Source organism: Strongylocentrotus purpuratus, unplaced genomic scaffold (assembly GCF_000002235.5).
Source record: "Strongylocentrotus purpuratus isolate Spur 01 unplaced genomic scaffold, Spur_5.0 spur5_scaffold_2, whole genome shotgun sequence".
NCBI classification, from domain to species: domain Eukaryota; kingdom Metazoa; phylum Echinodermata; class Echinoidea; order Camarodonta; family Strongylocentrotidae; genus Strongylocentrotus; species Strongylocentrotus purpuratus.
The window spans coordinates 22,562,837-22,580,795 of NW_022145605.1; the positions used below are offsets into that span (position 1 = coordinate 22,562,837).

The 17,959-nt window shown below is 36.0% G+C and overlaps 1 protein-coding gene across 1 annotated transcript; it reads left to right on the top strand.

Annotated features, from left to right (window-relative positions):
- The first annotated feature begins 11,992 nt into the window (after window positions 1–11,992).
- LOC752771 (deleted in malignant brain tumors 1 protein-like) lies at window positions 11,993–16,438 on the top strand. Its single transcript, XM_030991995.1, has 4 exons — window positions 11,993–12,272; window positions 13,394–13,768; window positions 14,633–15,004; window positions 15,994–16,438. The coding sequence occupies exons 2-4, from the start codon at window positions 13,411–13,413 to the stop codon at window positions 16,242–16,244; spliced, it is 981 nt and encodes a 326-aa protein (XP_030847855.1). The 5' UTR covers window positions 11,993–12,272; window positions 13,394–13,410; the 3' UTR covers window positions 16,245–16,438.
- Window positions 16,439–17,959: the final 1,521 nt, after the last annotated feature.

Consider the following 17,959-nt stretch of genomic DNA (forward strand, 5'->3'; position numbering starts at 1 on the left):
TCAAATTGTGATTTATTCGTTTGGGTGTCCGTTTATGCTGGAGGGGGTGGGGCCTTGTCAGATAATTTGGTGCTCCATCCACTTGAGAACAAAATTGGGTCTGAAACGAAGTCATACAAAACCGTCTTAGATGTCATGAGAATGAGAGAGAGAGAGAGAAAAAAAAAGATATACCATATATATAGAGAGAGAGAAAGATATAGACAAAGAATAATATAGAAAGAAAGAGAGGAGGGAGAGAGAGAGAAAGAGAGTGAGGGGAAGAGGAAGAGAGAGACACGTATAAATTACAAATGATGAATATCTGTAAACATCTGTGATTTGGATATATGCAATTCCGTCAGCTGTCACATCAGAATCTGTATTAGCAGTCTTCCCGAGACTGTTTTTATCACAACCCGTACCTTGAGTCTACCATACGTCATTAATTGCGCAATCACTTAGGAAGGCTATTCACACCTAAAGAAATATGACGGACAATAGCTCAGATAAAAGATAGGTCTAGGCAACAGGAAAAAAACATCACAATAGTCTTAAACAAATCAAAGCAAAAAATGTTTATACAGAAAGCAAACCACAACCATGACCTACTTAGGAATCCCAAGCATTCGAAGTATTGTTTTTATTAAATAAAAAGATCACGTACTCGCATTTAATTTAGTGGATATTTTACTTGGTATAAAAATAGATATTGGTCTTACCCACGCAGTAGATTTCGTCTTTCTTTAACTGTTGTTTCTCTTGATTAAACAAAACAAAGCTAGAGAAAAGAGTCTGGACCCTAGACTCCATTTTTAACACTTTCAACCGAGGACGCACGTTCGAAACCGAGTCACGTCTTTCGGTTGTGACGTTAAAGGTCGGTCCCCAGACGTAGATAATCATATCTGATTGATACACGTCTGTAAAAACCCAATTACGAACACGCACACACACATACATCTATTAATGTAGCAGGGGAGCTTTAATACGAGGCATATATTTCGCATTCAGTTATTGATTATGATAAATACGAAACGCATGGTATCGACGTGCATCTGTTTCGCATTACAAACTCTTTCGTAAGCACTCTTCCGTTAGCACACACAGAGTAAAGAACTACTTAATTTGTCTTCACTTCTTCGATAACCAGGAAAATATCTGAAAAAGGTTCGTATTTGGCTTCAATTAATTACAATTTTTTAAATATTTCAATTTCAATTTTTTGCACAGCTGTCTTCAAGATTTTTTATCAATGCCCTTTGCAGACGAGGCGTCATTCTGTTTCCATTATTACGTGCCCTAATCGAGACAATGTAAGCAATTAGTGCACACTCCAGCTATTAAAATATTTTTTGTTTCACTTTCCAATCCCTTTTTGTTCGATGTGACTCTCACATGGTTCTATGGAAATAATATTTTCTGCATAAAATACGATTAAATAGAGTGACAGATGGTAAGGGGAAAGAGATAATGTAAGAAAGAGAGAGAGAGAAAGAGAGAGGCAGACAGATACCCCATGACTTTGATATACGGAAATTAATATGAGAGACAGCGAGAGGGTGATGGGGAGGGGGGATACAATAATATAAAATGAATCTAATACTATGACGAGACCAAACAGTAAAAGTAGACGTATTTGATTATAATCGAATTACCATTTTTTGTTAATGTTTGAAATATGTTTAAAAAACTAACCGCAAACAAAATGTATACAGAAAAAAATTAAACTATCTGCATTGCTCCCATAAAAAGGGGCTGTATCATCGACGCAATGATGAAAGGAGGTGTATGCTTCGTCCCGAGATGGGTAAGGCTCGCCCTGACATTTCTACTAGTAGCATCTTACGGGCAAGTCACCGAGGCTCGGTCAACAGGTGCGCCGGTCTCCAGGAACCCCGAAATATGCAGCTCCATGTACCCTGGCCATGGGATCCCTGCTTCGATTAGCACTTGTCCCTACTCTATTACTGTTGATGTGAAAACCTTCTCTGAAGGACAGCAAGCAACAGGTAGGCACTGGACAAACTAAACATCGAAACTTAGGATTGTAATTTCGGAGATACCGCAAATCCCTTTTAAATGTTTTAGACAAATTAGGGAAATTTTAGGAAATTTTGAATGGCCGGATAGCGATTCTTTAAAATGTTGATATATTTGGATGCCACGGGGGATTTATTACAAGCACTAGAAAATGTATCCCCTAAAACACTTCTGATTTCGGTGTTCCCGGTAAGTAAATTTCAAATAGCTCCTAAACGGCCATTCAATGGTAGCTGCGACCATGAAAATATCAGAATATGCAGTTGTATACAATTTCCAAACGGGAATAACCAATCGGTCGATTTTAGTCCAGAAATATTGTTTTGAAGCTAATTCAATATATTCATATTTATTTATTTCATTTCCGACAGAAAGGTAAACAAAGATATTACTTCTTTTGTTTAATACATAATTCATTTTTTCAGGAAACTATACAAGTCAAATAAACTTTGCACATGATGAAATTATTACAAGAAATTCTTAATTTTTGAGGAAATGGGGGGATCCACTAAAAAGCAGTGCTTGTAGTTTGTGGATCCCCCAGAAAGAAAAAAAAATGTCAATGAATATTCCAATACTTGTTTCCTTATTATTACTTACATTATAAATATAATCAATTAATTTAATCAAGGCGATATCGACAGAAGAGTTCTGTCTAAATCCAAATAGACTATCATTTTTTTTTTTAAATGTTTGCATGAAAATGAGTTCAGCCTCTTATGCAAAATTTTTGAGTACTTTAAATAATACAATTAATATTGAAATTTGGATATCCTCTTGTTGACTTTTTGAGGTTGTCTGGAAGAATACTTCTACAAAATTTAAATTAAATATAAAGAAAATCGGTTCTGCAATAGATTCAGTTACGTCTTTTACAATCCAGGGCTTTGTACCATTAAAACCACGACTCTAACTTACTTTCATCTTTATACGTATTGTATCTACACTGTCGCTCACAAATTTTGAATGTTTTTGTCACCTCAATTTATGGAATTATTTTGACAATGATTTGTTCCTAATAGATCTAAATAATAGTATATATTTCTCAGATTTTATTGAATAATAATTTTTGAGTGTTTGTTTTGCATGACTGCAAAAGCATGTGTATGCTACTATGCTAATCAACTAGGGGACCTATGTCCTTAAGTTCTAACTGACAGTAATGAGGATTAATGCCTCACAAAAAGGGCACTAATATAGCTGATCGACACGGTTTATATTATGGGGCCTCACAGTAACGATGGCATTGCTTTGACACTGTACCATGACTGTACGCAGCGGGGGCTAGGGTAGGGGGCACTTCACACAAATACAAAAATATTTTAAAAAACGTAATAACAAAAATCATCTGTACGACCATGCATTATGGCTCAGGGCATGGGCACACAGAAGATTTTTTGTGGGAACTGTTCCCTACCCTAGCCCCTTCTGCGTACAGTCATGGTTCAGTGGCAAAGCAATGGCCTCGCAACTACGAGGCCCCAGGATAAAAAACGTGTCGATGTGCTATATTAATGCCCTTTTGGGGGCATTAATCCTCATTACTGTCATTTATGACTTAAAGGTAAAGACCAGTATTGGAAATGCCCCAATTTCAAAAAATAAAATGGAAGCTCTTATTCCCAATCATGTGAAAGAATATGTTTTGAATATTACATGATGATAACAATTTTGACGGGAAACCGCCTACTATTTGATATATTTGGTAAATTAGTGTATCTCCTGTTAAGAGATATGAAATGCACGTGTTGTGCACGTGTGTGTAGTCCCATATACATCTTTCTGTGTACAGTGCTTCTAACTTTATGAAGACTTGGCCAAATTTCTTATCATTTTGATGATTCCAGAACCTTGCAGTACATCTATGCTAGATGATCAACCTTTTCTGATCGATTTCACAACGTTTCTTTCACAATGCAATCGCATGACCATAACTGGCCTTTAGCTTTAAGGGCGTAGGTCCCCTAGTTGATAAACATAGTAGCATACACATGCTTTTGCAGTCAAAAGAAACACTGGAAAATTATTATTCAGTAAAATCTGAGAATGTTTACTATTATCTAGATCTATTAGGAATAAATCATTGTGAAAATAATTCCATAAATTGAGGTTAAAAAAATATTCCAACTACACCGTTGGTCATAAAGGTGGAATAATTATTTTTACCCCAATTTATGGAATGATCTTGACTACAATTTATTCCTAATAGATCTAAATAATAGTATATATTTCTCAGATTTTATTGAATAATAATGTGTTATTGCTTGTTTTGCGTGACTGCTAAAGCATGTGTATGCTACTATGCTAATCGACTAGGAGACCTACGTCCTTAAGTTCTAACTGACAGTAATGAGGATTAATGCCCCACAAAAAGGGCACTTATATAGCTGATCGAAACGGTTTATATTATGGGGCTTCACAGTAACGAGGGCATTGCTTTGCCACTGTACCATGAATGTACGCAGCGGGGGCTAGGGTAGGGGGTAGTACACACAAATACAAAAAACAATGAAAATGCAATTTAAAAAAAATCATCTGTACGACCATGCATTATCAAGGCATGGGCACACAGAAGATTTGTTTATGTTGGTGACCGGGGGGAATTCAATGAGTTATTGAAAATTTATTGCACTTTCTTTCTTTTTTTTGTGGAAACTGTCCCCTACCCTAACCCCACTGCGTACAGTCATGGTTCAGTGGCAAAGCAATGGCCTCGCAACTGTGAGGCCCCATGATCAAAAACGTGTCGATGTGCTATATTAGTGCCCTTTTGTGGGGCATTTATCCTCATTACTGTCAGTTATGACTCAAGGGCGTAAGTCCCCTAGATGATAAGCATAGTAGCATACAAATGCATTGGCAGTCACGCAAAACAAACAGTGGCAAATTATTATCCAGTAACATCTGAGAATAAATACTATTATCTAGATCTATTAGGAATAAATCATCGTGAAAATAATTCCATAAATGGAGGTAAAAAAAATATTCCAACTACACTTTGTATTTTCCCCAAAAGGAAAAATTATTTTCATTTAGCAGAAATGTGTATTTCTAACACCTCGTTAATTGTCTCCATTTACAAATAACATTTTTTTCTAGTTTCTTAAAATTAGAAACACTAAAAAACTTTGTTACGATATCTGTATACATACATTTAAATAAAATGTTGGGATCCCTAAAAATGACTTATACAGAATTTGTCTTTTCATTTATTGACATTAGAATGCTAAAGCTCGTCTATTGTGTTACGAGGCTTAATCTTATTCTTCTAACTTTGAATCAGAAGATTTTTTTATCCAACTAATGTTTGAATAAATAGTGTTAGGACAAGTGTCCTGGAAAACAGTACAAGAGTTTCAATATTGACCCTTGATTAATTTCAAAGACCTGCTTGAATAAAACATTCACGTTGCTTTTGGTTTTGAACTAATTATTGTACATATCAGACGATGATCTGACATCTGATCTGATGATCTGAAAAAATGTATCAGATTGACCCTATGCCTATCTGTAACATTTGCAAAAGTATTGTTTGTACATGTAGTGAGCTTTTAGTGATATGAGTTGGTTTGTTTATAAGTTGCTGGTATCCAAAACTCATCATCATGGCAAACCACGATGCAGGAAATTTATGAAAAATAGATTTCATAAGGTCAATATTGAAATCACCTATAATATAGCACGGCACTTTCTTTTCTTGTTCATTCAATATATGTACAAATTCTTCAAATTACGATATAAAGTATAAAATCTTCGAATTGGGTATTCTATAGATTATACCTATGACAATAAATCATGATCTCCTAATATTTCTGTAAATTACCTTTCAATGTTAGAATAACTTAATGTTAAGTCATTTCTCAGGATAATATCATAAATAACATTTACACGTAAACAAACACTACCACCTTTGAGCCTCGAACGGTTATTAAAGATAAGTTAATACTAATACGAATTATAAAGGCTATTTCACCTTTGTTCCAGGTTTCAGTAAAACCAATGATAGAAAAGTTGCACTTTAATGAAAGTAAAAACAAATTTTGGATAGTATTGAACTTGTTACTAAGGCTGCGAGCATTTAGGTGGAATTAAGGGGGAATATTGCATGAGTGAAAGGAGTTGCATAGGATGTGGAGTCAAAATATTGACAAGACTCTAAATTTTCTTCTATCATTTCGTCAGACAGATGTTTGAAAGATAATTCATTTGGATGTCGCACAAATATTGCATCATTTGAATTCTTCATTATTAAGGGAAAAGGGAATACTTCACTGTTGCAATAGTTGATTTCTTGCTAATTAGTTGTCATAAATATGGTCATCATAGGTTTCTAAACAAATGGAAAAAAGAGAACAAATTAGAGGACAAAATCGAATCTCAATGTACATAAACAAACTGGTCAACATATTTATATTTAAAAAATAGGCCGTTCCCCCCCCCCCCCCCCTTCTCTCTCTCTCTCTCTCTCTCTCTCTCTTTTTTCTCTCTCTCTCTCTCTGTTTCAATTCTCTCTCTTCCCGTACAATATGTAGTGCAATGTTAACCTACAACATTGTATTTTTCACATCATATGGTTGCATTCCCGAAGGCATGCTGGACTAAAAATGAACGTTGACCTCTCTAATTGCAGTTTCAATCACCACTGACTCGGATTCTCCTGGTTTTAAGGGAATCCTCTTGCAAATGAGGCAAGTAGACAATGATGACATTGTAGGGTCTTGGAATGTGGCGGCCTCAGATACGAACTTCCAGGCTGTGTCATGTGACGGATCAAGCAACAACACGGTGACGCATAGAAACAGTGACGTCAAAGATTTGACGAACGATTTCGTGTGGACTGCGCCTGCAACATCCGTCATGTATGTCAATGTCATGTGAGTTTGAAATCATGAGCAAATATATACATATTTATAAAATCAGAAGGATAGTTATGTAAGTACATTAACATCTATATATAGAGAGAGAGAGAGAGAGAAATGATCAGACTATGAAGAAATGTATTTCTTCAAAGTGTGAACTCTGTAGTGTAAAAAAAGAATGCCAGCACGTAGACTCATCAACAAACACACACATACACACACACACATCCACACACCCACCCACACCCACCCACACACACTCATATACATTCATATATATGGTTATATAATATATATATATATATCCATACATATATATAGTTATATACATATTTGTATATACATGTATATTCATTTTAGGAGCCAGAAGGGCGATAAACTCTATGTACAATGATATGACTTATCATATGACTTATCGAGAGTGAGACGAGAGGGAGAGAAGGGGAGAGAAGTTTGCAGCAAGATATTGAAAACTCATTATTTTTATTTTTGTGATCATTCATCGAAGTGCGATAACGCATATTGAATTGGTATACGACTCATTCATTTCATTTAAATGTTTATGATTAATTTCTTATATGCTTATATTTAACAGAGCTACATTTTTGCAAAGGTATCAAACATTTTGGGTGATGGTACAAGGACCTACTCTTCAGAGTAAGTTGATTTTTTTCTAAAGTGGGGAAGTATTCAGAATTTTGCGAATTTTCATGATCATATTCACGAATTTTCTCCGGTAGTGTGAATATTCAGGACAAGCATATCTGAGGGCTATTGTTTCACTCTTTAAATTGGTACCACTTCTTTTTCCTTCTTAGCATGGACCCTAACTACAGATGGACTAATAATGAGAGTCTTTCTTTGATCACATCATGACCACCGCCACCTGAAAGTAGGGACTTTTAGATTTGCGTAGATTGATACGTGTGACGTCCACTCAAGGCAGTGCATTAAAAGGACGTCGACCGTAGCAATCCACATTGTCTTCGTGCAAATCTAAAAATCCCTACTGTGTATGTTGATGAGGACATTCATTGTAATCACGCATCATCACAGACAGAAGAACATTTTACATTTCTTCGGATTCTTTTCGCTGGGCCGGGGCTCAGAGTGTAGTTTCAGGAAAAGTATCGTGATTTAGGACCAGTTAAAGGAGCAGTGAACCCCCAAGTATGACAATTTGTGTGATATTAGATTGATTATTAAAGAAGTAGACACTGATGGATATACATCTGGACTTGCCAAAGTTTGAAAAATACATATTCTTTACTGTCCTTTTACCTTCCATTCCTTGAAAATGGATAGGATAAGTTTTAAAATGAAGTTTAAAAATAATTATTTTACAGCCAAATTGACAGGTTTCTCTTGTAAACTACTTCTAATTTCCTATTGAAAACTTCATATACGTCAATATTCATATGAACGCCACAACTGCACATGCACTTTCGTGATTTTCAACATTCAACAGCTACTGCCCTTACAAAACTTGTAAATCAATGGTCGTTAAATATTGATAACAAAGAAATTCTGGAGTTGCTTTTATAGATCTTCGTAAGGCTTTTGATACTGTTGACCATGAGCTACTTCTACATAAACTAGCTTGTATAGGTAATAGGACTATTTATTAGTTCAAATCATATTTAGGTGATCGACAACAAGTGACCCTATAGGAGCCAAGTCGCATCCATCAACCATCAAATTAGGTGGGCCACAAGGTTCAATTCTTGGTCCCCTTTTATTTTCAATATATGTTAATAGTCTACCTGAATGTACTCCTGAAGGTATCATAGATATGTATGCTGACGATACGGCACTTACCGTCAGTGTAAATGATGCAACTGTTGTGGAAGAAAAATTAACTGTTGCATTAAACAGAGTCATGGCATGGATTAAGGAATGTCGTCTCGTTCTTAACACTGAAAAAACTTGTGTCATGTTAATAGGCTCTCGTGCTAATCTTAGGAAAATTGAATCTTTCACCATTTCATTAAATGGCAATTTGATCAAAATAATTCAATTCACCAAATGCTTAGGATTTTTTATAGTTCAAGTATTGAAATGGTCTAAACAAATCGAAAACGTAGGTAAACTTACTTAGAACAAATATAAGCATGATAAAGAGAGTAAAGAGCTTTTTCCCTAAACAATCCTTAAAGTTACTTTATAAAAGTGTAGTGATGCCACGATTAGATTACTGCTCTGTTGTATGGTGGAACAGATTTCATTCCCATACAACTAAGCTGCAAAAAATTCAAAAGAAGGCCGTACAAATAATATTGAACTAGACATATGACACACCGTCGGTTGATTTGTTCACAAGTCTTAGATAGATGACACTAGACAAACGGTTTGAGTTAAGTCCCGTTATGATGATATATAAATGCGTTCATAACTTAGCACCTTCTTACCTTCAGGCGGGCTTAATCAATCCTAATGATGTACATGAGCATCATACAAGGCAAATAGACAGTGGATGTTTACGTGTGCCTAGATTTCACACGGATTGTTACAAATGTAGCCCAATTGTTTCTTCTATTTTGAATGGACTAAGCATGATAATTCGATGAGAACGGCTTCCTCTGTCAATTCATTTAAGAGATTGTTTAAACAAAGTTGTAATTTGTGAATGGCCAAGCAGGACATACACTACGTGTATGTTTTTTAATATTAACATGACTTATTCACATAATTGCGACTTAATCAATATTTTCTTATCGAAATTACTGTTGAACTAGGTTAATGATATATCTTTATTTTACAAACGAGTATCATTCTTGCCACGTCTATTATTGCTGTATCCTTTCTTCCTAAATGTACTATGGAATTTTATTTTAACTGTTCTGTATATACGTTATGCTTTTAGATGTAAATATGTTCATATTTATTCAGGGCCCCATGGAAGACCACTTCTTATTGGTGAACGGGCTACCCTGACAAAAGATTAGAAATGAATAAATTAAATTTGAAAAATTAGCGATTCAGTTTCTTTTGCGCAGGCATTTTGTAGAGTTCCAGGCACAGTTATGTATTTTGTTATGGCTGACTGGCGGCGGTCGTGAAGAGATCGAAGCTTGGAAGCTTGTTTGGAATGTCATTATGATACTTTTTGACAGAGTCAGGTGCATGCATGTATTATGGTACCGATCAGTGTCCATTTGTAGTAGGTCCATGTTCTTAGTAATGCCGCCAATTTAGGGATTTCCATTCTACTCTTCCGTCAATGAAATGTCCTTGCTTTCAATGCTATTTAAGTAACCATTTGGGGAACAACTGTCGCTGAAATGTTTTGCTTCGTTTGCTCGAAGGAAGCTTTCCTAGTTCCTTTGGATTATTCATCAGCTTTCGATAACATAGCACGTACATCTACGAGCATTTTTGTACGATATAAATGATTTTAGTAAGTGCGTTGATCACTTTACCTGGTCAGCTCTCAATGGGTGGTTGTGGAAGTTAGATTCTAGAAAGAATTGCTTGGTCTTCATATTGATTGTAAATTATCAGGTAAAGTCCAAGTGAAAATAACTAGCGTGTAAATTACAAGCGGTCGAGTGTAATTTATCATTTAAAAGCGTGTCAATTATATCGTTGGGCATCGCAATTTAACGTCTTACCTTCTACTTTAAAATGATCCCAAATTTACAATGAATTCAACAGGTTATTAAATAAGCATAGGCCTACGTTAAAAACGATCTCCCTTTAAAATAGAAGAATTTTTATATTGATCAATAATAGGGTGGATACGGGTACTGGGTTTTGCTCTTGGGTGGGGGAGAGCAGGATACTGTGTAACGACGTTGTTTGTATATGATACTCATATGTTAAGAACCTTCATTTGTGATATATCATTTTCTCTCTTTTGTTTGTCTTGTAAAATGGACCCCTCGGTAGAACAGCTGTGCTGCACTGGAACAGCTGAGCAGGGCGATCCATCCAATGTTATTTTCCCACGTTATCTTGTTTATTTTATTTATATGTTTTTATATTTGGTAAATCAAATCAAATCAAATTACTATGCTTACACGATGTGCGCGCCGAGCGGGGGAACAGAGATTCATAAATGATTGTGCATTTGTAAAGAGTAGACATTAACATTTACGTATTTTTCGCGCGACGGAAAGATGAAGGCGCTCATGTCACGAATATTCACTAGCAAAAACGCCAAACACAGAACCTGTCTCATGAAAATGCATCTGTATAGAAATTGAACAGAAAAAACTGGTCAGATTGAAGAGTGTCAGGTTGGTCAGAAAGCAGTGGTACAGTAAAGGAAACACCCTTTTTTCGATATGAATTCATCTATTTATTTGTGTATGCTTAAAGCGATGTGAAAATAGAAGTTGTATGCATTAGAAATATAGACGAATTAATCTCTGCATGCATATAAAGCATATACCTCTTTAACCACCCATGAAACACGCACATCTGATGGAGCTATTTTCTCTGACATTTCCCTCTTTTACACTTAAAGGGACTTGGTAACATTGTTCAGATGAGATATTGTGGTGCTAAGGTAGTGACTTCAATGCTAGATGTACAATTAAAGATAATCTGACAATTTGAGAGAAAACGGATCATTATTCATGGTATAAATTGGGGAAAACTGATCTGATCGATTCCTTAATTCTCCCAACTATATTATTACAATTCAATTACATTTTAGGTGAAAGAAAATCGTCACAAAGCAATAAAATGGCTTGACATTCCATTCCAAACATTTAAGTGGTGACAGATTTTGTATAGCCTGTTTTATGTCTCTTTTCATGGAAAGACGGTTGGGAAAATTCAAAAATGGTTGGGATAATTTACTGTTAATCACTGTTAGAGGGTGTCATACATCGACTCATTCACAGAAAACCATAGATATCTTCGTGGTTTGGGAATTTTTTCAGGATTTTTTGCATGTCAGAGGGTTAGTACAGTAAAAGGAATATAGTAAGTAACATTTTATACAAAAATTATTAAAGCAATTTTTTCATCAACCTTCAACATTTTACCAAGTCACTTCATTTGTTGAACGGACTAACATTTTCTCAACAACCGTAGATCCATTTCAAGGGGCAACGCCAACCACTAGCTATTACGGTGGAATCTATAGCGTACGGCTCGTGAACGGTCCATCGCCCAGTGAAGGAAGAGTAGAGATTTGGTACAATGGCCAATGGAACACTATCTGTGATGACAACTGGAATCTTGAAGAAGCACAGGTTGTTTGTCGTCAGCTTGGCTATAGCACTGATTATGTTGTACCAAGGAGTTATGCCTACTATGGTCAAGGATCAGGACCGATTCAACGAGCTCAATGTGATGGTTGGGAGTATACCTTGGATCAATGTACTCTGTATTCAGGGGATTCCATATGTGGCCATTATGAGGACGCAGGAGTAAGATGCGGTAAGCTGAATTATACTTACTGTTCGCAAGACGTAATTAATACCCCCTTCACATACACGAATTTTTCTTACGAGTCCTTACGCATCGCCAACTCGCAGTAAATCGCAAGAATCCGTTAATAACTCGCTGGTATCAGTAAATAACTCGTCACAACTCGCAACAACTCGTAGACGCTCTTTAGGATCCGTGAAAGGAGGGGCAAATTTTTTGACATGTCAAACATCTTCTTACGATTGTCCACGGATTGATTTGTCCGTAAATAGCTCGTAAATAGCTCGTAACAATCCGTAATCATCCGTACACCTCTCGCAACAACACGTTTCCATCAGTAAACTGCTCACAAGAATCCGTAAATGACTCGTAACAGATTTTTGTAACGTTTCGTTACGGTTAGCTTACAATTTGTTTACGAATTATTTATGGATTATTGCGAGCAGTTTACAGATGGTTACGTGTGCTTACGTGTTGTTTACGATTTTATTCGGGTCATTTTAAGATGGCTTTACGGATTGATACGGGATATTACGAGCATTTAAGGTGTAATTACGAGTACTTTACGAATAGATACGTATACTTTACGTATGCTTACGAACTGTTTACGATTTTGGGAAAGGTATAAAAGCTGCAAATTCGAACTCCTCAGTTGTTATTTTTTGGCTAAAAATCGTAGGGATTCGTTAACACTCGTAACTTACTCGTAACTATTCGTAACAAATCGTGGACTGTTGCCGTAAATGCATCGTAATAACTCGTAATAATCTGTAATAAACCGCAAAAAGCTCGGAATAACTCTTAAACCGGTCGTAAAAGTGGCCAAATTGTAAGGATCCGTGAAACATCCGTGAATTGTGCGATCCGTAAGGACTCGTAAGAAAAAACCGTGTATGTGAACGTGGTATAAACAATGCTATTTCACCAGTATTCGCATCGTTTTATTCATATACGCATGCATCTAAGTATTTATTTTTTTGTTAGCGGTTAATAAATAAACTTTTTATAAATTAGAAATATAATTTAAATAACCTCTGCAAGCATAAGAAGCTTTAGTTTTAACCAGCTATAAAACACGCACATCTGACGGACCAATTTTCTGTTTCCTTCTTTTCCACTTAATGTTGTAGGGATTGACATTTCCACAATGACCGTAGATCCATTACAATGGTCAACGTCAAACACAGGATATTATGGTGGAATCTATAATGTACGTCTTGTGAATGGTCCATCGCCCAGTGAAGGAAGAGTAGAGATTTTATACAATGGCCAATGGAACACTATTTGTGATGATTCCTGGAATCTTGAAGAAGCACAGGTTGTTTGTCGTCAGCTTGGCTATAGCACCGATAATGTCGTAGCAAGGAGTTCGGCCTACTATGGGCAAGGTTCAGGACCGATTCAACAAGTCCAGTGCTCTGGGTCGGAGTATACCTTAGCGTCCTGTACTCTGACTTCAGGAGATTACGCATGTGGCCATTATCAGGATGCAGGAGTAAGATGCGGTAAGCTTATATAGACATTTCTTTTTTTCTGCCTTGCATTGGGTAAGATTTGTCAAATTTACGAGCAGATATATAGGCAAGAGGTGTAACAAGGATTGGGTATTCGCATCCAATAAAAAAGAGAGATGTTCTAATCGTATTTCATCCTCGCCATCTCTATGAGTGCACAATAAAGGGAATTCATGTTCTCATAAGTAGTGTAGCGGGGGTCCGGCCATCGAAGCCTGGTGCACTAGGGTCGCGGGGATTGGGACACCGGTCCAACTTGGTGAATGGAGGTCGAAAGAACAAGACCGTCGAGTATTGTTATTGTTAGGATGTGAAAGTGATGTTATTATTATAGTTATTGCTGGTGGAAAGCATATATTTCCACACTTGTGAACAAGAATGAGTACATTTTCGAACTATTAAATATGTCATACAGATGTTCGTGAAATATAGTACACAATAATTCGCTGATTGAAGGAAAGACGGCACGTTCAATTTCCTTATTATGAAACAAAAAATCGGTGCACTCGGTTATATTTCATTAAGTGAACTATTTTATTTTTCAAGAAAGAGTAAGAGAATTTGAAGAAAGTATTGATTGGTAAAAATTTGTGAGGGGGACTTTCAAAAGTAAAAATAAATATGTAAATGTACCACCTCGTTTTACTAATGATATTTCACCAGTATTCGCATTTTCGTATTCATATATGCATACATCTAAGTATTTTTGTGTGGTTGTAGTGGTTTCAAACTAGAAGTTTTGTGCATTAGAAATGTAACCAAATTAACCTCTGTTAGCAATAAAACAGATTCTATGACTCAGTTTCTAGTGATACATTAGTTGAAATATTTGAGATGTTCACTTTATTGTTGAAGGGACCGACGTTTCCCCAACCTTAAATCCATTTCAATGGCTAACGACAACCACAGGCTATTACGATGGAATCTTTAACGTACGGCTCGTGAATGGTCCATCGCCCAGTGAAGGAAGAGTAGAGATTTCATACAATGGCCGATGGAACACTATCTGTGATAATAACTGGACTCCTGAAAGAGCGCAGGTTGTATGTCGTCAGCTTGGCTATAGCACCGATAATGTCGTAGCAAGGAGATCGGCCTACTATGGGCAAGGTTCAGGACCGATTCAACAAGTCCAGTGCTCTGGGTCGGAGTATACCTTGGCGTCCTGTACTCTGACCTCAGGGGATTCCGTATGCAGCCATAATGAGGATGCAGGAGTTAGATGCGGTAAGCTTATACAGACATTTCTTTTTTTCTTTCTTGCATTAGGTAAACTTTATGAGCAGATACATGAGTCAGGGGTGTAAAAAGAATTGAGTATTCGCATATAATATGAAAGAGATATATGTTAATCGAATACCCCCCCCCCCCCTCCCGATATCATCCTCGTTATCTCTATATGTGCACAATGAAGGAAATTAATCTTCTTAAGAGTGACGGCACGGGGGTCCGGCCATTGACACCAGTTGCACTGGTGTTATGGGATCACGAGGTTGGTATATAGACACCGGTACAACTTGGTGAATGAAAGTCAAACAAGAACAACACCATCAAGTATTGTGAGAATGTGACAGGGGTGTTATATATTATTTTATGTTGCCTTTATTTCTTTTCTGGCTGCCTTTTTCCCATTTGATCGGGGGCACCTAGGTGCGCCATTTGGGTCTTCACATGAACCGCACCTTCTGATGAAGGTTTTGTTCCTTTTTATTAGACTACAAAACCAGTTAGTCATCTTGACTTATTATCAATCATCCTTTCAATATTCGTTTACTCGGGTAACTGTCTTTTGGGGTTGATCTTGATAATGAAATTCTATATTGTCCTTTGTACGACATCCTACAATTTTTTAGAATAAACAAAACCTCGTGGTCTGTTCTCCATTCACAAATTTATTCACAGAGCTAATGTGGCGTAAGGGTTGTGTATTGTATTATCCCATAATTATAATGCTTATTCAAGTCATAGTGGAGGTGTGTAGGGGTATAGGAGTTAATTCACTTAACTCTCAATCCAAGAATAGTGATGCTTCAAATTCCAGCCCGTCACTTAGGTTCTCAGGCAAGACACTAATCCACTTATGCCATTATCCACCTTGTTGTAGATGGGTACCCAGCAACTACTGGGCTAGTAATAATTGCAAAGCCTGCAGGAAAAGCAGTTTTAATACCAATGTGGCTCCCTTTTCTCATTTATTATTTTAAATATTATGATAGGTTACACAACAATATCAGGAACATCAGGAGCATCTCCTCGGGTAATCGGATCGATGTCATTCGTCGGAGTGTCCTTGTTTCTCCTAACCATCATCGCTATAGTTGCTGTTGTGTTCGTGTGCAATCAACAAAAGATTTCTCCTTCAGCAGCTATGGGAGTTCAGTTATCTTCTCTTACCACTCAACCTGCACCTCAACCAGCATCAACCACGCCCATGCCTGCATCCGTCTGTGTCGATGTACCTGTTTAGAGGGTGGACGGAAACCCAAGTCAGTTTGTTAGAATCCACCTGTCATTCTTTAGGTGTGCCTCACTTGGAGAGACCTCACATTCTACTTTCTTTTTTTCTTAATCCATGCTATCCATTTCCTATATCTTCATCTGCATCCACCTCTTCTTCCTTTTCTTCGTGTTATTATTATTAGTAGTAGTAGTAGTAATAGTAGTAGTAGTAGTAGTAGTAGCAGCAGTATTAGTAGTAATAGTAGTAGTAGTAGTAGTAGTAGTAGTAGTATTAGTAGTATTAGTAGTAGTAGTAGTAGTAGTAGTAGTAGTAGTAGTAGTAGTAGTAGTAGTCATTTGGCATCACTTGTGGCTTGGAGGGTGAAAGCGCACTGAATCAATGCGACCGTAGGGTCTTTCCTCAAGGTATAACTGATAATGGGGATATGTGGAAATGGCCAACAACATCATTAATAATAATAATAATAATAATAAGATATTTGTATACCGCAAATTGCAAATTGCCTCTAAGCGGTTTAGAAGAAAAGAGCTGATAATTAAAGGAAACAGAAATTGCATTACAAATTATATCAATTTAAATTACCATTAAAACTTTGCAAATGAAAATAATACATGTACATAATTACAAATCACTTACAACCAAAATACAAACAGTTCATAAATTAATAGTATCCTACGGTAATCTACACAAAGTATTTAAAAAGGCAAAAGGTCAAAAGAGCTATTCAGGAACAAGACTTAAAGAAATGTGTTTTTCGCATTGTTTTAAATGTATTTTCATTGTACTCTTTTTTTTTTTTTTACTTTTCTCTCTCTCTCTCTCTTCTAAGTATCACCCACTTCTCATCTTCACCCTCAATTCCTTCCATGTTCTCTCTCTTCTTTCCGTTTCCCTTTGTTCTCCTTTCTCTTCTCTCTTAGTATCTACTTTGCTCACCTCTGACGCATTCATTATTTCATTTTTTTTTAAATAAGAGATAGAGCGTAAAACACTCTGTGAGATTGAATATTGAGCAATAAATTATCTAGCAATAAAACAACAGATACAACAAAGATGTTGTTTGTTATAATATTCTGATTTATTTTGGTTTCACTAAATATGATTTATATGTATTCAATATTTGACATAAAACAATGAAAGAAATTAGTACAAAAAGTGTATATTAAAAAAGACAAAATACATGTAAAAATATTGAAAACCTAAAACTGAAAATGTTGGCCTACATATATGTATACGTTGAAACGGTACTCAGATTTCAGTTGTATATACTTATACATTGTACTATCTCACAAAATAATCCAGTATATTATTTTAAATGGTCACTGCTATTTGTCAATGGTTTCATTAGAATCGTGGTAGATTTGTTGAGTGTACGTGTGTACATTATGACTACTGAAATAATAATTGGCATGCATTTAAAAAAAAATATTTAAAAAAAAGTTCCATCTTCAGTTGAATACGCATGTAGCATGTCGAATTAAAAAATCAACAAATGGTAAATCGAAATAAACTGTTGTTTAGAGTATATATATTGTAAGTAAATCTGCTTAGCCTCTCATTTCTCATCTATACCTTACTGTTATCGCAGAATACCATTCATAAAAGGATGTTCTATATTTCAGAAATATTGATACATCTCGTGCAAATATTATTTATTCAAATCATGCGTAGCTATATACCCATTATACAATATATCTTGTCTTTTTCACCCAGCGTTCAAA